Raw genomic sequence first — 22,393 nt, 5'->3', positions numbered from 1 at the left:
AGGTTTTTGGATGATATGTTTGTTCTGTGGGATGGACCTGTTAATGCTATTGATGATTTTATAAGTTATATTGGAACCACCACAGAATTTCTAAAGTTCACCTATACCAGAGACCTTGACAAAATTTCCTTTTTAGACGTCTTTTTGGAAAAGGATTATGAAAATAAGCGGTTTATTTCAAAAATCTTTAGGAAAAGCACGTATTCATACTCACTATTGCATTTTTAGAAATACAACTGTAATTCGGGGAAAGTGATTTACTGTGCCATGTGTACCACCTGTTTTTGCTTTTAAATAGGCAAGACTGGTAGAAAGTTTAAAAATCGCATATACGAACACCTATATGACATAAGGAATAAAAAAGAAACAAATTCTCTTAGCAAACATGTTTTGGAATATAAGGACCATAAGTTCCAATTTTTTATTATAGACAATGTCAGTACCAACATGAGGGGTGGTGCATGGTCACTATTACTTGAGAAAAGAGAATTATACTGGCAATTACGTTTGAATGCCGGGAACTGGCCAGGCCTGAATGAGCATATTTCAATTAGCCCAATTTTAAAACTAAAGGCACTAGAAAGATAAAATGTGTGTGTGTGTATATGTATGTACATATATGTATATTTCCCCATTATGCATTTTAACATTTTAATATCACATGTTCAGTATTTATGTTAAGTGTATTTATTTCTCTTAACATTTTCTACTATATCTAGTTTTTAGTATTTAATCACACATATTTATTGTTTTAACACATTCAACATATTTAAATATTTATTGTAAATTGTCATTTTTATGAAGCAGTGTTTATATATAGTGTGTTTTTAGGGTGGTGTGTTCCATGAACTTTTTCAGTTTGTATAGTTTGCTTTTGAAATTCAGTGACTGTAAATATTGTGCTTTTAATGACATAATTGGTTAGTTTATAACTGGGTGGAACTTCCTGTTTGGACTGTATAAGAAGGAAGTAACTATGTGGGGTAAATTGTCTGATGAAGTCTAGATCTTTCTGGACGAAAGCGCTCATCCTTGGATTTTTTTGTCTGAAGTTAATAAAGTGGATTCTGCATTCTACAACTGTGTGGTGATTTGCAGCCTGCAATACTTTGAGTGGGTTCAATTCAGCTACTTCTTCTGGCTTTTGTGTTTATCTGCTTCAGTTTGTGCTTTGTGACTTATTTGCATAATATATTTAGCTTACCCTTTTGGGGGCACCTGACATCTGGGGCAAGAAAAGCTGAAGAAAATGGCGTTGGCTGCATCTTTTATACCCCTGGCGCACTGACGTCAGGGAAGAGGCGACAGCAACCGATGCCGGACCAGGACTTTGGAATTCAGACCAACTGCAGGTAGCCTGCCAGCAGGATAACCCAAGAGTAATGACTGCAACAGTGAATACACTCAAACATCTACATTTATGGTAGGTACACAACTGTACTTTTTCTGCTCTTAGTCAACAGGAGCTCCTGTTTTGTCTGCTGTTATTCTGACCATTTTTGGTCACCGTTGGCAGTTTCTGCTATTTTGACATTGTTGGTTTTGGCGGGGATCCCCTTGTGAATTTACTAGGATTGCAAGTATACTACCTGTTTTTTCTTAGCAATATTGAAATTTATTGTGTCATTTACGGTTTCTCTTGTGTGCATGAGCATTCATTTCTGGTCTGCTTTAGTTAGAAGACCTACTTTCACTACACCGGGCTAGGCCCGTTTAAGTTAGAGGACCTAGTCCTCGTGTAACTCCTTCAGCTAGCTTTTGCTACACCGGGCTAGGCCCGTTTAAGTTAGAGGACCTAGTCCTCGTGTAACTCCTCCTTAGGGCTAGGCCCATTTTAGTTAGAGGACCTAGTCCTCCTCCTTTTTCTCTTTTTCAATCTCTCTTGGTTGTGTGCGTGTGTGCGTGTGTGTGTGTGCGTGTGTGTGTGTGCGTGTGTGCGTGTGTGTGTGTGTGTGCGTGTGTGTGTGTGTGCGTGTGTGCGTGTGTGTGTGTGTGTGTGTGTGTGTGTGTGTGTGTGTGTGTGTGTAAACTGTCTAAGGAAAGTAAGGAGCATAAACCCTCGGGGTTCAAAAAGTGCATGAAATGCTCCCAAAAGATGTCCTTAACGGATGGCCACAGTGGCTGTGCCTACTGCCTGGGGGCCATCCTCTTACAGGAGTCATGTTTGTTCTGCCATGCTTTCTCTCCTAAAGTGTTACAGGAGAGAAAGAGCAAACTCGTACTCAAGGGTCTATTGAAACCATGCTTTGAGGAAGCACTGTTCAGTTCTTCGGCTTCCTCCAAGTCTGGGAAATCAAAATCCTCAAAAAGGCCTTCTCTGGCACCGGCTGGTGTCTCGGAGCCACCTCCTAAACAGTTGAAACAATACAAATCTGCCTCCTTGATTCCTGAGCCTTCGGAGACGAAGGAGAGCATCATGGTGCTGTCAGAGTCGGTTACAGGTGTTTCGGAAACCGATCTCTGAACCTATTGATACAGCACTTGACTCTGCTACTCAGAGCCGGTCTGTAAGCTCCCTACCGGTTTCCGTAACAATTAAGCCTCCAGTGCCTCCCAGGTCAAGATCCCCAACTATGTCTTCCAGGAGCCTTTCAGAAGAAGATGTGGAGTGGGTAGTGCTGTGACTCCTGAAGTCGTCTACCTTACCAAAATTATTGTTGGCTCCGACCCAGTCGGCTCCGGAGCCACTTGGCCCACCTTTGCCCTTGTCTGCTATTCCTCCTCCGAGCCATACTGGCCTTTCGGAGCCGGAGTGCTTGATGCCAATGGAGGAAATGCCGACTCCAACTCACTTTGTTGCTGCCTTGGAGCCGGGTTCAGCTCCAACACGCTCGGTGCTGTCCATCATGTCCAGGGGCCGAAGCTCTCCTGTTGGAACCGACAGGAAGGGTTGGAATCGATCTTCTTTGGTTCCGAGCCTCCCCCTCGGTGCTTCGGCCAGGGTGAGCTTGGACCCTGCATCTATCTCGGAGCTGACAGCTCTGGCTCCGGCACTGACCCGTGTCTCTTCGGAGCGGGGGAGGTCTTTGGAGCTAGAGAGTTTGGCATTTGAGATGATGAGGAGCATGCTGTCTCATTCTCCAGCCCCTACCAGTCGCACCAGCGCTCTTCCCCCAAGAGCACCCACTTCAGTCTTAGCCCCTACTCTCTCTGGAGACAGCAGAGACCGGCAGCCTCAAGAGTCATCAGCTGGTGGCCCCCACTCTTACAAGGCTTCCCCGGAATATCCTTCCGAGGAGCCTCCCCGGAAGAGGTTATGTAAGAGGAAACATATTAACTCCCAGGATGAGTCCTTGACATCAGACACTGACCTCGAGGAGTCGGAAGGGTCCCCCAAGTCGTCCTCTGATGATGTCTCCTTTGTAAACATTTTAGAGATCCTTCGGCAGAGGTGCGACTGGCCCACTGTTAACCCTTCTGATGAGGAGTCGGCGTACCTGAAGGCTTTCGAGTCTCAACCTTCTGCCTCTTGGGTGTCTCCACCTTTTGACGAACTGATGGATCTAGTTAGTCAAAAGGTGTGGGATACTCCTGACACCGTGGAGCCAGTCCCCAGGAGACCAAATAAGATGTTCATCGTGCATACAGCTGCAGTCATAACAGATGGGTTCTCCTGCCGTCAGGCGGGTCCTCGGTCGGCCGAATTCCAAAGTCTAGGTCCGGCGTCGGTTGTCGTCACTTCTTCCCTGACGTCAGTGCGACAGGGGTATAAAAGAACCAGCTGACGCCATTTTCTTCAGTCTTTCTTGCCGCGCGGTGCCCGAAGCAGAAGCAGTTCGCAAGTGCCAGTCGGCCAGCTCCTGAGATTACGAAAAAATTTGGAACTGAAGTCTTCTTAAAAGCTAAGTACCCCGTTGGGGAAACTTTTTCTTGCCTCAGACCGATGTCAGACAAAGTTAATAATTATATTTCTTGTGGGAAGCAAATACCGCATAAGGATTTCCATTCCCTCTGTATACCTTGTTTAGGCCCAGACCACGACGTCTCGGTCTATCGCTTTTGTGCTACATTCAACAAACGCACTATTAAGCGTCGGGCGGAGTTCGCCCACCATTATTTTGGAAAAGCATTTAACTATACTATGTCGTCGGATACTCCGACTCCGGTTTTGTCTAAAAAACGCAAAGACAAGGACCGACACTCGAGGTCCGCGGCCTCTACCGACACCACGCCAAAGCCGACTACACGTGGTCCGGTTCTCAGCGAGGCGCCTACGCAGCCCCTGATTACCGACGACACATCTTTGGCGGTGTCTCCTGTACCCGAGGTCGCAGGCTCCTCGGCCCACACCCTGACTACAGATACCGAAGCCATGCTTGGCGTTGAAACACAGAATGTGGACAGGTCCACCTCCACTCAAGGTGTCTTCAGACCTTCCTCTTCTTTCTCTATCAAGGCTTTCACCAAGTCTAAAGCTACCATGCACCCTAAGAGACCAGCTACACAGGGCCCATCTCCAGGCCCCATGCCTAAGAAACAGATGCTTAAAATGGCTGAGGATTTAATTACTCTAATCAGAGGTTCTCAGCCACCTCCGGACAAAAGACCCAGAGTGGAGGAAGATTCCCCCTCCTCTGATCAGGGCTCCATTATTTCAGAGCACTCTGATTATCAGGAACAGTCTTACTCCCCTTTTGAAGACTCTGATGCAGAGGAATCTATTCCTTCTGTATCCCCCCCTGAGGATTACTCATTTGGTGAAACTCTGCATACCTTAAGGGAACACTTCCACTTGGAAGGCCAGGATTATTCAGATTCCAAGAAAAGGCTCAGGGAATTTCTTTTGTTACCCCAGCACAGGCCTCTGGCTATACCTCCTGTCCTGGACATCCTAGATGATGTTTACTCGGAGGCCTGCCTTGACTCTCTTCCTCCAGCTCCAGTTAAGCCTGACAGGTACTACAGGGTTCCTGACTCACACCAATTTCTATACAAAAGCCATGCTGCTGACCTAGAAACCATCTCACAGGGGCCCAAGGGAGTTAAGGCCTCCATTGCCAAAAACCCATTGCCTTCCGAGAGAGATTCCAGATCCTTAGAAAGGTGGGGAAAAAGGTATATACCTCGGCTACCTTATCCATGAGGGCCTTAAACTGTCAGTTTCATATGCTAAAATACCAACAGTTTCTGTTATCTCAATTGAAAAGTAAAATGTCACAACCTGAACAACCAGACATGAAGGAGTTGCAGGATTTGATGCATAGTGCAGAACAAGTGGGTAAACATACCTTACAATGTGGTTTTGATGCTCTAGAGGCCTCATGTAGAGCTGCTGTTACAGGCTCAGTCATACGTAGGCATGCCTGGCTCAAGGAACAAGCCTTGCCTGATCATGTCAAAGCTAAATTACTAGACGCCCCTCTTCAAAAGGATGTACTATTTGGGGCAAGTGCTGAGGAAGTATTACGGAAAATGGAGGAAAAGGCTAAATCAATGCAAACTGTGAAAGAATTTCTGCAGGTTCAACCCCCACGTTTTAGTAGAAATTGGCCTTCCAAAAACTGGTCCTTTCCTGCCACAGACAGACCCCAAAGAGGCAGATACAGTTGCCCGAGGGGCAGGGGACAAACACAAGGCTCGTACAGAGGCAGACAGTGGCAAGCTGCTACACAAAGAGGTGGTGAGGACAACTCGCAATCTTTCAAAAAGCAAAATCAATGACTTTCCCCTTTGCATGCCAACCAGGTCTCAAATGGCAGCCCCCTTAGGAGGAAAGCTGGCACTATTCTCAAAAAATTGGCATATTGTCACAAAGGACAAATGGATCCTGAACATTATAAACAGGCTACAAATTCCATTTTCATACCCTTCCAAAAATGAAAGGCATGACAAACCTGCCACACAATCAGAGGGCAGAGGCACAAAAGCAAATTTCAGATCTTAAAAACATGAAAGCTATTCAAGAGGTACCTACACACGAACAAGGTCAAGGTTTTTATTCCAGGCTATTTCTGGTGCCAAGGAAGGGAAAAGATTGGAGACCTATTTTGGATCTGTCCATCCTAAACACATTCCTATTCATACCAAAATTCAAGATGCTCACTCTACAGCAACTTCTTCCCATGCTGGGCAATGAGTCTTGGCTGGTAACATTGGACCTCAAGGAGGCATACCTGCATGTCCCAATCAGACAAAATTGCAGAAGATACCTCAGATTTCTTGCAGGTTCAACCCATTATCAATTCTCTGCATTGCCCTTTGGTTTATCTACTGCGCCCAGAGTATTCATGAAATGCCTGGCATCAGTAATTGCCTACTGCAGACTTCAAGGGATACAAATATACCCTTATTTGAACGACTGCCTGATCCAAGCGGACAGCAAGCACATTCTTCTGAAACATCTGGCTTATGTAATAATGTTATTAAACTCTCTAGGATACACAGTCAACAAAGAGAAATCAAGACTAATACCCTCTCGGAAGATAATTTTCCTGGGTGCCAATTTGGACACAAACACCCAGATGGCCTACCTCACACCAGAAAAGCAGGGACAACTAATTCAATATTTCAGAACACTGGCAAATTGCACCAGGCTGACTGCAAGGAAAATCCTGCAGGCTCTGGGATTCATGGCATCTTGCATCTTACTAATCCCATGTGCAAAGCTGCATATGAGAAAACTACAATGGTACCTAAAAAACATATGGTCTCAACACAGCCACAGTTTGGAAACAATAATACCACTAATTCCATGTCTGCAAAAGGAATTTCTGTGGTGGGCTCAAGCATGCCAAACAAACACAGGTCTTCCATTCAGCAAGCCTCAAGCAAATCAAGTCATCACAACAGGCCTCGGACTACGCCTGGGGTGCACATGACAGACCGGTGCATTCAGGGCAAATGGACCCAAAAGAAAAGCACCTTCACATCAATCAAAAGAAATGCTAGCAGTGATAAATGCTATTACAGCTTTCAAGGACCTTCTACAACCAGGTCAGCTATTGATAAGAACAGACAACACCACAGTTATGTGGTACATAAACAAGCAGGGAGGAACACATTCTTATCCCTATGCAGACTGGCCATGTCACTTTGGAACATGGCCATGGACTTACAAATGGAACTACAAGCACAGTACTTGCCAGGCAAGGAAAACACGCTGGCAGACAACCTAAGCAGGAATATGACAGATCCACACGAATGGAAGTTGCATCCAAAAGTTTTTACAGAAATAATCCAAGAATGGGGAAGGCCAGACATAGATCTCTTTGCCTCCCACAAAAATCATCAATTGACAAAATTCTGCTCAAGGATCTTCCATCCAAAGGCCTGGAGAGTGGACGCTCTCTCTTTCAGTTGGACATCAATGACAGTTTATGCCTTCCCACCTCTTCCTCTGCTGCCCAAAGTCCTATTGAAGACCAGAGCAGACAGACCAAAGATGATCCTCATTGCTCCAGACTGGCCAAGGCAACACTAGTACCCACTCCTGAGGAGTCTGACGCATTCCCCACCATGGACCCTGCCTTTAATGCCTCTTCTTCTGACACAGTACAGCTTCAAAACTCTTCACAGTCAGCTGAAAACACTCAATCTAGCCGCATGGAAGATTCCTTAGCATCACAGCAGGCCCTGCTCTCCAAGGAGGTGCAGGATGTCATTTTGGAGGCCAGAAGGCCATCAACTAGAAAAGCTTACTCTGCAAAATGGAAACGTTTTTGTGTTTGGAATGAGAAAAAGGGCCAGTGCCCTGGAAAGCTGAACTTACCTCAAATACTGCAATATTTGGCTGAACTGCTAAGCAGTGGACTTTCGTTCTCCTCCATCAAAATCCATGCCTCAGCCATTTCTGCAGAATACAACACTGATCCACCTTTATTCTCTCACCCTCTATTAAGACAGTTCCTCAGAGGGGCTAAGAATTTAAGACCTCCAAGAAAACAACCAATACCTGCTTGGGATCTTAATTTCATTCTGGAAAAACTGACTTTGCCTCCTTTTGAGCCAGCTGCCTCATCAGATTTACAATATTTGTCCTGGAAAACAGTTTTCCTTCTGGCTATCACTTCAGCTCGTAGAGTTTCAGAACTACAGGCTCTTATGGCTGTCCAGCCTTTTATCATCTTCCATCAGGACAGAGTTTCATTACGTACCAACCCGTCCTTTATGCCTAAAGTGGTATCCAGGGTAGCTTTAAATCAGGCCATACATTTACCTACTTTTTATCCTAATCCTCAAAACAAGGGGAGAGATTACTGCATTCCTTGGACATCCACAGACAACTGCGTTATTATTTGGACAGAACAAAGCCTTTCAGAAAATCAGAACAGCTTTTGTGGCCTATGCTAGGAGCTCAAGGAAAGTCAATATCCAAACTGACAATCTCAAAATGGATAGCCCACTGCATACGCTTTTGCTATTCCTTTCATGGCAAAACTGTACCTACAGGCATTAGAACTCATTCTACCAGGGCCACAGCCACCTCTGCAGCCTTCCTCAGAGGAGTTCCTACCAAGGATATTTTAGAAGCAGCCACTTGGAGTTCTGTGCATACCTTCTCTAAGCACTACAACCTACCATTATACTCCAAATCTAGAGCAGGCTTTGCCACTGCAGTCTTGCAGGGCATTTTGGCTCCTCCTAGTTCCACCTAGTGCCTACCACCCCTTTCTTAGCTTTGGGATTCTACCCATCTGTTATGACTGCAGCTGTATGCACGATGAACATAGTACAGTTTTGTACCTACCATAAATGTAGATGTTCGAGTGCTAATACAGCTGCAGTCCAGGTTTCCCTCCCTCCTTCCCCTCTAGGGTTCTTCTTTTATGGTGTATTTGCTTGCAACTGCTGGTCTTTGATTATATTGCATTGCATTATTACATAATTTTATGTATTGCCTTCTTTCTGGGGGCACCTGACATCTGGGGCAAGAAAAACTGAAGAAAATGGCGTCGGCTGGTTCTTTTATACCCCTGTCGCACTGACGTCAGGGAAGAAGCGACGACAACCGACGCCGGACGTAGACTTTGGAATTCGGCCGACCGAGGACCCGCCTGACGGCAGGAGAACCCATCTGTTATGACTGCAGCTGTATTAGCACTCGAACATCTACATTTATGGTAGGTACAAAACTGTACTTTCTTGTCTGCCCCTCCTAGTAAAGAGTTCTTGTCCAAGGGCATTCCCATAGATGCCATGGTGGTGGCGGCGGCCACGAAGAAGGAGTTAGCAGACACTTCTTCATCTGTTCATCCGCCAATCAAGGAGTCTCGACAGATGGACAGATTTGGGAAGCGTATTTTCAGTTCAGCGGCCTTTACCCTTCGATCACTGAACTATCTCATGCACTTCATGAGGTTGCACAGGGATCTCCTCAAGGAGTTAGGAGATTTCATACAAGGTGCGTGTACTGAGGGAGTTCCTGACAAGATTTCTACTCAGTTGTCCGCCTAAAATTCTGTGGTTAACTCCTCCATAGGACTTATCTCGTATGCTGCGGTTGGAGCGAGTAGAGCAGCGGGTTCCGGAGTTGCCTTGAGGTGCCACTCCTGGATGCGCTTATGTAATTTTGTGGAACCATTCACATCTACTTTCACCAATGCCCCGTTTGATGGTTCCTCATTGTTTGGTTCCAAGGTGAAGGATACACTCACTCGGTGTGAACAATAAGGAAAAATGCTTTCTGCCATGGGAGTGCGTTTTACTGTCCCTTCCAGACCATACCCCAAGGGTCAAAGGGGCGGTAAAATGTGGTTCAAGAAGTCCTAGAGGGTCTTTCCTGACACACAGGGTGAATCTTCCTTCAGAGGAAGAGGAGAAGGAAACTGCAGACATCGTCCTAGAGGCATGGGTGGTCCGCAATGCCAACAAGGCCGTGATTCCTTTCGAGGATGGTCTTATCAGCCCTCCTGATGTGGAGCCCGACTGCACTTCTCTGGGGCTGCTCGGGGGTCGCATTTTTTTGTACCAAGAAGCCTGGCTAAATATCACGCAAGACAAGTGGGTACAAAGAGTTGTTACCAGAGGCTATATCATACCCTTTTCCCTATCACCGTTTGTTCCCAAAACGATCCCAGTTGTACCGCTCAATCACAGGGATCAGGCAGCTGTAGAGATCAACAAGTTGCTCTTAAAAAGAGTCATCCAGACCGTCCCAGCAGATGAGATAGGATCTGGAACTTACTCCAGGTTCTTTTTAGTTCCAAAATGAACCGGAGATTGGAGGCCAATATTGGACCTCAGCAGATTGAACAAATCAGTGAAGAAAGACAAGTTTCGGATGGTAACACTGCAGTCTATACTCCCGTTGTTAGGGAAAGACTTTTGGATGTGCTCTCTGGATCTTCAGGACGCCTACTACCACATAAAAATGGACAAGGCATCCAGAAGCCTTCTACGCTTCTGGCTGGGAGCGAATCACTATCAGTTTCGCGCTCTGCCCTTTGGTCTCACCACAGCCCCCAGGGTGTTCACCAAATACATGGCAGTAGTGACAGCTCACTTGAGATATCAGGGATTCCAGGTGTTTCCGTATTTGGACGACTGGCTCCTGACCGCCCTCACCAGGCATCTATTCCTCCAAAACAGGGACGCCATGATTCAAATTTGTGCTCAGTTAGGGATCTCCATAAATTGGAAAAAATCTGCATTATTGCCCTGTCAGTCTGTGATTTTTATAGTCGCAGAGGTCGACACAGTAAACATGACAGCTCGTCTCCCTGCCGAAAGGGCACAGAACGTAATCTCCCAAGTTCAGCATTTTCTCCCGTTGCGAAAAGTTAAAGCGAAGTGGGTTCTTCAGCTGCTCGGGACTATGGCTTCCACAATTCTATTGGTACAATTAGCCAGGTTGCACATGAGAATTCTCCAGTGGCTTCTGTCTTCCCAGTGGTCCTTCCAATCTCTCCCACTGAGTCATCCTATCCTGTTGACGGAATCATGCAAGAAGGACCTTCGTTGGTGGATAGCTCCCAATCAACTGATCATGGGTGCCCCCTTTGTTCCGGCCCAACCCGTTGCCACTGTGACCACGGATGCCTTCCATATCGGGTGGGGGTGCATTATCTCGTCAGGACTGTCCAAGGCACATGGAAAGAACACAAGGCTCATCTGCATATCGATGTTCTGGAGATGAGGGTGGTGCTTCTGGCGTTGCAAGCACTTCAAGACCTTCTTCCTCTAGGGACACTTGCGATACAATCAGACAACATGTCGGTGGTTTGGTATATCAACAAACAGGGTGGTACCAGATCTTACCCACTCTGTCGAGAGGTCATGTGAGTTTGGGAATGGGCGATTTCTTCCCAGCACTTTCTGGTTGCAATGCACATTCAAGGGATGACCGACATGATAGCCGACAAGCTCAGCCAGGCAATCCTAATGCCTCACGAGTGGTCTCTGAAACGGGAAACAGTGGATCAGATTTTCCGGAAATGGGGACAGCCTTGCCGCGACCTTTTTGCCAGCTCAGTCAATACCAAATGCAGCAGCTATTTTTCCCTCACACCCCCCCCCCCCCGGGGGAGTCTCCCAGAGACTCTCTGGCTCACGATTGGCCCATGGGACTTCTGTATGCCTTTCCTCCAATTCCTCTCATTTCCAAAGTGATTCAGAAAGCCAGTCGGCTTGGAAGCAAGTTGATCCTCATTGCTCCTTAGTGGCCTCAGCAGGTCTGGATCCCCTTCTTCGAGCCTCTCCTCCTTGGACAATCCTTGGATTCTGGACCCAGCTCCAGATCTATTGACTCACATGTTGGGTTCGCTACACCCTCAAATTCACAGCGTGGCTGCTCCAGTTCCATCCATAGTCAGGCTTCATGATGTATCATCCTCAGTGTCACATATTCTTATGTCCTCCCATAAACCTTCAACTAGGAGGCTGTATGGCAGTAAATGGAAAAGATTTTCTATTTGGGCACAGAGAATGAATGTAGATCCATACACTGCCTCTATTCCTGTGATTCTGGATTTTTTTTCTGAGCTTTTTCAGCAAGGATCTGCCGCTGCCACTATCAGAGTCCAATTGGCGGTGATTTCTCATTTTCACTTAAGTTTTCCAGATACCAATTTAATGTCTCATAAGCTATGCAAGACCTTCTTGAAAGGGGCCACTCTGTTAAGACCACCTCTGCAAGAACCAGTGGCTTCTTGGGATTTAAATTTTGTATTGTCTAAATTGACTTCTCCCTCCTTTGAACCCTCCCACTCATCTTCTCTAAAATTTTTGTCTTGGAAGACCTTGTTTTTGGTAGCTGTCACATCAGCTAGACGGGTATCTGAGCTACAGGCCTTGTCTATTAAGCCACCGTATTTGATTTTTCACAAAGACAGGGTGTCATTACGTACTAATCCCTCCTTTGTTCCCAAAGTTTGTTCTAATGCTACCTTAAACCAATCAATAGAACTCCCAGTTTTCTTCCCTAACCACTGTAATGCAGCTGAGTACTGTTTTCATCAGCTAGACTTTCATAGACAACTATGTTTTTATCTACAGTGGACTAAGGCTTTCAGGAAATCAGATCAATTATTCATTTCCTTTTCTGCTTCTAGATTGGACGTGCCAGCTTCTAAAGTGACACTATCTAATAGGATTTCCAGTTGTATAGCCTTTATCTATAGCTCGGAGGGCCAACCTTTACCCTTCAGGATCAAGGCTCATTCTACCAGGTCGCTGTCTACCTCTGCAGCCTTTCAAGCCAGGGTACCACTTGATAATATTTGTGCAGCAACTACATGGGCTACCCCTCACACTTTTATTGCACATTACAAATTGGATTTGGCATCCAAGGGTAGAGCATCCTTTGGCTCCATGGTGCTCAAGAGTATTTTCCAATGAGCCACCCAAGAATAAGGCACTAGGGACTCTGTTCCATATGTAAAAATGAAGGTGAGATTGGACTACATAACATAAAGAAGTTATGTACTCACCATAACGTTCCATGTTGGTAGTCCATCTCACCCTTTATTTTTACCAACCCGCCCTCCTGCCCCCATCCTGGAAGATCTGGAAGTAATAATTTGGTTGCCCTTGGTTGGAGACCCTTAGTATTGGTTGTTTTTATGGTTGTTATTCTGGTGAGCAGCAAACAAGATCTGGGGATTGTACTGGTGCACCATGGGATACCTGCTTAGCCATGAGCCAATCAGAAGTCTTCCAGCTTGTAAATTGGCCGAGTCGAAGCCGAGGATCGGCACCGAACCCATATGTAAAAATGAATGGTGAGATGGACTACCAACATGAAATGTTATGGTGAGTACATAACTTCTTTTCTGTCAGTATGCATGGCATTGTAGTCATTAGGTGTAGTTACTTCAGTAGTTAGTTTGTCCATGGCATTATTGCAGTTGTGTATTCACCTAGAACCATAAAACATACTTTTACCTTGTTTCGATACATTCAACATTAAAACAAGTAGAGGTCTCGATATTAATGTATTAGATTATGGATTACAAAGTATGCTTTAATAACAGATTTTATTTATTTATTTTTTTATTCTAAGAGATGGAAAGAACAGAATATTCGGAAAAGTACTCTTTTAGTATGAGTTGTTACTGTTCTAATTCATTACTGCTTTCTGCATTGATTTTCAGTTTTCCACTTCTGAAACTGCCACTGCCTGGTACAGGACCAGAAGAGTATTCAACTACTCTCCGAGATTATTCATTACCTTCATCAGAGCCAAGTCCACAGCATGCAGACCAGAATGAAAGGCCTGAATGGGTATCTAGATAACTTTTTTATTCTTCTCTATCTAGCAGGTCTTGCTCGATGACTCCTCTTAAACTTAGAAAATATGTTAAAGGGCATTTCCACTGAGAAAGTGAAAAAAAAAATTACCATGGTACCTTGATCTTCTAGACAGTGTGAATCCTTGTATGTCCTTTTCAATGTTTACTGTTTTGCAATTTGTTACATCCAAAAATGTCCTGATAGTGTCTGATATACCTTTGTGAATTTTTGTGGCCAGGCTTATTCCTCACACTGCAGTGTTTATCACCATTATCTTACACAACCAGGGCACTGATTTGTCTTGGGTGTTGATCATTCACTAAAGGGCAACAGTACTGTAAATAACTGTGGAAAATTTATCTTTTGATGTAATTCCCTCTACATTTTAATTAGTCGCAAGCTGCTGAGCAGAATTTATCAGTTTGAGAGGTTAGCCCAAAAGGGAAGAGCCGTTTTAAAAATTACATCAGAAACAAATCATTTCAAGACCTGTGGTGAGTGTAGACTCCTGTGTAAGAAACTGAATAACAGAGCAGGGTCCAAAATAGCTTAAAAAAGAAAGTTTATGATACCAGCAATTGGTGTACATATTACAATTGAAGAAAATACTGATGTATTTTAACAGACCTGCAAGTGACCCAGATACTACAGGTTGCAGACCTATGCTCTAGAAATAGCTTCTGAGTGCCTTCTTGTTAAACCTCTGCCTGAATCTGAGTTTTTAACTAACTTTTGGTGTCTGCTTTTCAGACATCTGTGTTTTACAGTACACATGGAAAAATTTAACAGTGTATCCATTCTTAACCGTTGTCAGTGTTTGAATATGAAAACAGTGTCCCAATTCATTTTGTTCAGGTTGTTAATCTCAGCCATTGCTTCACACACATACACTTGACCAGTTTTCTCAGTGACCGTATGAAGTAACGGGGGGTGTTTCACAGGCAGCCAAAATGGTGCAAGTGTATACTGCAAATTGTGTCAAGAGTAGACAGTAGAACAGAGCTTGGGTTGCTTTCAAGGGAATAAAATACTTTCAATTATAAAAACTTGACATTTGTTTGAAGTTATTTCACTAAAGGAAAAAATGTCATATTATAAATATTACATTTGTGAGAGATGACCGTACATCAGTAATCCCAATTATACAGATAGCTGAAAGCATCATTTTATATATATCATTGGCATCAACCCTTTCTTTCCATTTGTAGATGGGGGTTTGTGTGTGTGAGTGTGTGAGTGTGTGAGTGTGTGAGTGTGTGAGTGTGTGAGTGTGAGTGTGTGAGTGTGTGAGTGTGTGAGTGTGTGAGTGTGTGAGTGTGTGTGTGTGTGTGTGTGTGTGTGTGTGTGAGTGAGTGTGTGAATGTGTGAGTGAGTGAATGTGTGAGTGTGAGTGTGAGTGAGTGAGTGAGTGAGTGAGTGAGTGAGTGAGTGAGTGAGTGAGTGAGTGTGAGTGAGTGAGTGTGTACATAGATATCAGTTTCTGCACTTCCAATTGAAGGTACAATAACTTATAGTAGACAGAAGTTACTAGAAGTTAAACAGTCGACATCTACCTGTTGCTGGTTGGATGTCTTGAAGTTTGCAGAGTATCTGGGGCCTACTACTTGCACAGAGTTACAACAGCTGGATATTTTAACTCGTCATACTCTAAAGTGCCTGAAACTGGTAGAACAGCTTTCTGGAATATGATGGACTAGAAAAAAGAGAAGAGATGCCAGAGAACAAGGAAAAGAGGGTACAGAGCAGGTACTGATGTAAAGTTAAAAGCAAACCCTTTCAGGCCTGTATTACCAACTATACTACTAGCTAATGTGAGATCACTGGCTATCAAGATGGACTACTTGCGACTGGAACTCTCCGACAAGAACAAGGTGAGAAGTACTTGTTTGTTTTTTATTACTGAGACTTGTCTCATGATGAGATAAATGATAGTGCAATAAGCTTAGAGAATTTTATGCTGTTTTGTGCAGACAGAAAACATGCACTGTGTGGAAAGGCCAGAGGAGGTGGAGTCTGCATCTATGTTAACAAAAGATGGTACAGCAACTGTGAAATCATACTATCACACTGCTGTGAAAACTTAAATGTTAGACCATTTTACTTGCCTAGGGAGCTGAATGGGGTCAATGTAACAGTGGTGTATATCCCACCTAGTGGTAATACCACTGAGGCTCTAAATAAACTGTGCAGTCATATGGGTGAGCTGCCGAGCAAATATCCTGACTTTGTACATGTGGCAGCTGGTGACTTTATTAAAGCTGATCTGAAAGAAGTACTCCAACACTACCATCAATATGTGGATGTTCTTACAAGGAATGCTGATACCCTGGACAAGGAGTACATAAACTTAAAGAAAGCTTATAAGACAGTGCAACTTCCACAAATGGGAAACTGTGACCATTATACCATCTTGCTATCGTCAGCTTACAAACCTGCACTGGTTAAGAGAAACCCACAAAAAAAAACAATAAATCAGGGTATGGCCCAAGGGGGCTATGGAGGCCCTCCGAGACTGGTTTGAAAGAACCAAATGGGATATGTTCAAGGAAGAAGCCACAGTGAATCAGCATCTGAACACTGATGAGTACACTGAGGTAGTGATGGCATACATTTCAAACTGAGTTGATTGGGTAACAAATACCAAGAGTATCACTATCAGAGCTAACCAGAAGCCATGGCTCACCCCTAAGGTATATGAGCTTCTGAAGGAGAGAAATGCAGCTTACAGGGCTAAGGACAAAGCAGCCCTTAGTACAGCAAGAGGTAATCTGAGGAGGGGTATAAAGGAGGCTAAGAGGGGGGTATGGCAGAAAAGTACAGAGCCACTTTGAAGACATGAAGGATGCAAGGAGACTACGGCAAGGCACACAGGAGATCCCAGACTACAAAATCAGGTCACCACGTCTTCTTTGGTAGATTTAAGGAAAGAAACAACAGGTTGGCACTAAAGCTACCCACTGACCAGAAGGATGTAGTACTCAGCCTCAGCACAGAGGAGGTAAGAAGAGAGCTATGGAGAGTGAACCCCAGAAAGGCTGCTGCCCCAGACAACATACTGGGCAAGATATTAAAAAGCTGTGCTGATCAACTATGCACAGTGCTCAAGGAAATATTTAACACCTCTCTTGCCATGGCAAAAGTACCCTCATGCTACAAGGAAACATCATCCCACTACCTTAGAAAACCACTCCCTCCAGCCCTAACAACTGCAGACCAGTTGCTCTGACATCCATTGTTATGAAATGTTTTGAGCGGCTGATCAAAAAACATCTTTCATCATGCCTACCTCCTGATTTTGACCCTCTGCATTTTTCATATAGAGCTAACCGATCCACAGCTGATACTGTATCAGTAGCACTAAACATCTCCCTTTTGCATTTTGAGGGCAAAGACAACTATGTGAGGATACTGTTCATAGACTTCAGCTCTGCATTTAATACGGTAGTAGTAATGCAGCTAATAGAAAAACTGGCACATTTAGGAATTAGTAAACATCTCTGTAACTGGTTCCTGGACTTCCTGATTGAGAGACCACAGAGGGTGTTAGGTAAGAACATATCAAAGTGCATCACAATTAACACCTGGGTTCCACAGGAATGTGTTCTCAGCCCACTGTTATTCACCATCCTGACCTACGACTGCTATGCTAAGCACAAGTCCAACCATATCATCAAGTTTGCTGATGACACCGCAGTTGTGGTGTCAGGATGCATTTTGTGCACTTACAATATGCCAACTTCCCATGAGAAGTAGCATTTGAAAAGACTGCATTTGTGTAAGGTCATACTGAAAGCATGCATGAGACTGTCACCTACTTCTGCATGTCATGTAACTCTTCAGGCAGCCCTGAGCTCATACTAGCAATTGCCCCCCTTTATGTTTCAAACCTCCACCAAGGATGCATTAGCAGGAGACACTCCCTTCAACCCCCCCCCCCCATAAAGGTGAGGAGATGTTGCATTTTCACCCCTCTGCTTCCCTGACTCACTGTCCTCCAGCAGTAGGGCTACTACCCGAAGATAGGTGAGCTAGGATGTAGTTAGGGCAAATATCCACATGGTTTGCAGGTGTGTGTGTGTCTGTGTGTCTGTGTCTGTGTGTGTCTGTGTGTGTGTGTGTGTGTGTGTGTGTGTGTGTGTCTGTGTGTGTCTGTGTGTGTGTGTGTGTGTGTTCAAAACGTTGAGTACTTAAGAAATGGACGGTCTTTCAGTAACTTTTTACCACATTTTAAAACCCTGCTTTTTCTGCATTGGGAGGAAGGGATGTTAGAAAAGAGGAGAATAAGCTGTTGTAAATATGATTTTATTTTGTCAGTGTTTTTGCTGATTCCCAGTTCTGTGATGTGCACAAAATCAATATTTGGATACCTGCAGCAGTGAAACAGAAGATGTTTTTCTTATGAGGGTTAGAACACTCCACATCCCCTTGTATAGAGGGTTCTGTTCCCTGCACTTTCATAAATAATTTAACTAGTATTGATGTCACTTCTTGGTGAGGGAATTCCTAGCATTAGCAGTCTTGGACAGAAAAGTGTTGTAATATGAGAGGTGGTATTTTTCAGTTGTGTAGTTGCTGCTACACTGACTGTCAGCAGAGCAGTCTTTGCTAAACACAGATGCTACCAGCAATTGTGTTTGTATGCAGCTGAACATGACTAATTTTTAGCACTGACTTTACTTCAGAATTACAGATTTGTAATAAATATCAAAACAATCTGATAATCTTGCCTATCAGAATGAGTATGTTTGGCCCAGAAATTGCATTGTTACACTTGGAGTTGATTGAGGATTTTGGTGTGAGTGTTTCACATGATAGCAAACTCTTTCGAAGAACACATTATCTGTTATTGAGAGTTTCATCGCTGTCACCAGTTGGACTAAGACTGGCAGGACATAGTCTAACATGTAAATTTTGATGTTAAGTTGTCTATCTCGCCTTCATTCTTGCTGGTTGGGTTCGGAGCCAATCCTCGGCTCCGACTCAGCCATCTTCAAAAGCTCGAGAGCTGCATACTGGCTCGAGGCCACCCCATATCCCATGATGCCTGGTGCTAGATACCCAGATCTCGTTTGCTGCGAGGTTGTCTTACTGGCTCAGGTCGTATTTTTTCATTATTTTACTCGTTTCTGATAAAAATTATTAGGCTTGTTAGTGTAGATTGTTTATAGTAGTTAACTTATATATATATATATATATATATATATATATATATATATATATATATATATATATATATATATATATACTTGTTGTATTTATAATTCTTTCTTGATCCTTCCCCTATCCTTTCAGAAAACTTGTTTTAGTTAGAGAGTTTTCCCCACCCCCTTCACTTACTTAGGTAGCCATTTAAATTAGAGGCTAACCCTTTTCCCTTTCTCTATTTTAAAAAAAAAAAAAAAAAAAAAAAACCTTCTAGCTTTTACCTAGTTAGTTTTATTTAGCTTATAAATATTGTCAGTTTTCTTGGCTGTGTTTTGGGTGTCTTAACTTAGTGTGTGTGTGGTAGTAGTTACATCCTAGTTTTTTTGTGTGTTGTCCTTGGTATTTTAATTCGTTTTCAGGGATGTCCAAGGATACCAAGGTGTCCGGATTCAAGAAGTGTGACACATGCTGTCAGAAGATGTCTCTGACAGATGGTCACACTTCTTGTGTCTATTGTGTGGGCGTCATGCACCTGCAGGACTCTTGTTCGGTTTGCCATGCCTTCAGCCCAAGAGTCCTTCAGGATCGTAAAAATAAGTTAATCCTACAGGGATTACTTAAGCAGGATTCACCGGCTAAGACTCAGCCTGTGAAGGCCTCTAAGCCACCTAAATCTTTGGCTCCCAGTTCGGAGCCGTCGATGGGTGAAGCTGTTCCTTCAGCCTCTGTTCCAGCCGGAACCGATTTACCTGTCTCTCAGTCAGTTCCGACTCTCCCTTCGGAGCCGACTGGGAGTCGAAAGAGATCTAGGTCTCCCTCCCTGGAGTCGATACGCTTGGCTCCGAGGTCTCCTCTGCTCCAATCGGAGCACAGTCATCGGTCCCACTCTTCTCGGTCCTCAAGACTATCCGATCATGACGTGGAGAGAGTGGTCAGTAGGCTGTTAAAATCACAGGCCCTAGCAAAAATGTTGTCCAGCCCCCCTCATCAGGTGTCGGCTCCGTCCATATCTGCAGATGTTCATCGTGCATACAGCTGCAGTAATCACAGATGGGTTCTCTGCCGTCAGGCGGTCCCTCGGTCGGCCGAATTCCAAAGTCTTGGTCCGGCGTCGGTTGTTGTCGCTTTCTCTTCTGACGTCAGTGAGGCCAGAGTATACAAGACACAGCCGACGCCATGTTCTTCAGTCTTTTTTGCCGCGCGGTGCCCGAAGCAGAAGCAGTTCGCAAGTGCCGGTCGGCCAGCTCCTGAATTACGAATATTTTGGAATCCGAAGTCTTCATTAAAGCTAAGTACCCCGTTGGGGAAACTTTTCTTGCCTCAGACCGATGTCAGAAAAAGTTAATAATTGTATTTCTTGTGGGAAGCAAATACCGCATAAGGATTTCCATTCCCGCTGCATACCTTGTTTGAGCCCAGACCACGACGTCTCGGGCTGTCGCTTTTGCGCTACCTTCAATAAACGCACTATTAAGCGTCGGGCGGAGTTCGCCCAGCACTACTTTGGTAAAGCTTTTGATTATAAAATGTCGTCGGACACTCCGACTACCGTTTTGACCAAAAAACGCAAGGAAAAGGACCGACACGCGAGGCCCGCGGTCCCCGCCGACACCACGCCAAAACAGGCTACACGTGGTCCGGTTCTCAGCGACGCCTTTGCAGTCCCTGACTACCGACGACACTTCTTTGGCAGTGTCCTCTGTACCCGAGACCGCTGGGTCCTCGGCCCTTTCCCAGACTACAACCGAAGCCTCTGCTAATGTTGAGCCTACTAATGTGGACAGGTCCACCTCCACCCATGGTGTATTTAGGCCCTCATCTTCTTTTTCAATTAAGGCCTTTACTAAATCCAAAGCAGCCAGGCAGCCCATGAGGCCTGTTGTACAGGGCCCATCTCCAGGTCCCATGCCTAAAAAACAGATGCTTAGAATGGCTGAGGATTTAATTACTCTTATCAGAGGTTCTCAACCCCTCCAGACAAGAGACCCAGAGTGGAGGAAGATTCTCCCTCTTCTGATCAGGGATCCATTTTATCAGAACATTCTGATGCAGAGGAACACTCTTACTCTCCTTTTGAGGATTCGGATGCAGAACAGTCCATTCCTCTGTATCCCCTCCTGAGGATTTTTCCTTTGGGAAACCTTACACACCTTGAGGGAACACTTCCATTGGGAAGGCCAAGACTTTTCAGATTCCAAGAAAAGACTTAGGGAATTTCTTTTGTTACCTCAACACAGACCTCTGGCTATACCCCCTGTTTTGGACATACTGGATGATGTCTATTCGGAGGCTTGTCTTAACCCGGATTCTCTGCCTCCTGCACCAGTCAAACCTGATAGGTATTACAGAGTACCCAGCTCTCACCAATTTCTCTTCAAAAGCCATAATGCTGACCCTGAAACCATTTCACAAGGCCCCAAGGGATTGAAGGCCTCCACTGCCAAAAATCCACTTCCTGCAGAAAGGGAATCGAGATCTTTGGAAAGGTGGGGGAAAAAGGTTTATACCTCGGCCACCCTAGCCATGAGGGCTTTAAATTGTCAGTTTCATGTGCTTAAATATCAACAGTTCCTGTTATCACAATTGAGGAACAAAATGTCTCAACCTGAACAACAAGATTTAAAGGAGTTACAGGATATGATGCATAGTGCAGAACAAGTGGGTAAACACACCTTACAATGTGGTTATGATGCCCTAGAGGCCTCAAGTAGAGCAGCAGCTACAGGATCAGTCATTCGCAGACATGCCTGGCTTAGGGAACAAAATTTACCTGATCATGTGAAAGCTAAACTTCTAGATGCTCCTTTACAAAAGGATATGCTGTTTGGTACTAATGCTGAGGAGATACTACGGAAAATGGAAGAAAAAGCCAAATCTATGCAAACTGTCAAAGCTTTCTTACAGGTCCAACCACCACGTTTTAGCAGAAATTGGCCTTCAAAAAACTGGTCCTTTCCAGCCACTGACAAGCCCCAAAGAGGTAGATACAGACGCACAAGGGGCAGAGGGCAATCACAAGGATCATATAGAGGCCGACAATGGCAAACTCCAGCACCAAGACGTGGCGAAGACAGTGCACAACAATACAGGAAGCAAACCCAATGACTCCCTCATTTCCATGCCAAGCATGTCTCAGCTGGCAGCACCTTTGGGAGGAAAACTAGCACTATTTGCAAGCAATTGGCATATTGTCACAACAGACAAATGGATCCTGGACATTATAAACAGAGGCTACAAATTTCAATTTCACACTCTTCCAAAAATGAGAGGCATGCCAAACCTGCCACAAAATCAAAGGGCAGAGGCACAACTGCAAATTTCAAAGCTCATAAGCATGTGAGCTATTCAAGAGGTACCTACTCACCATCAAGGTCAAGGTTTTTATTCAAGACTTTTCCTGGTACCAAGGAAAGGAACCGACTGGAGACCCATTTTGGAGTTATCCACCCTAAACACATTTCTAATCGTACCAAAATTCAAGATGCTCACATTACAGCAGCTTCTTCCCATGCTGGGCAAGGAGTTCTGGCTGGTAACATTGGACCTCAAGGAGGCATACCTGCATGTCCCAATCAGACAA

The 22,393-nt window shown here is 44.6% G+C and overlaps 1 protein-coding gene across 2 annotated transcripts in view; it reads left to right on the top strand.

Moving 5' to 3' along the window:
• Positions 1-22,393, top strand: part of LOC122797194 (SREBF chaperone) — a 2,019,897-nt gene that overhangs the window by 193,520 nt on the left and 1,803,984 nt on the right. For both annotated transcript variants that reach the window (XM_044066018.1, XM_044066017.1), the window contains exon 3: positions 13,530-13,659. In XM_044066018.1, the coding sequence (XP_043921953.1) occupies positions 13,530-13,659 (130 nt within the window). The remainder of the gene's footprint in view (positions 1-13,529; positions 13,660-22,393) is intronic.

The sequence above is a fragment of the Protopterus annectens genome, chromosome 3.part0 (genome assembly GCF_019279795.1).
Source record: "Protopterus annectens isolate FY-2018-M chromosome 3.part0, PAN1.0, whole genome shotgun sequence".
NCBI lineage: Eukaryota > Metazoa > Chordata > Ceratodontiformes > Protopteridae > Protopterus > Protopterus annectens.
This window is presented reverse-complemented; position numbering and strand designations above follow the sequence as displayed.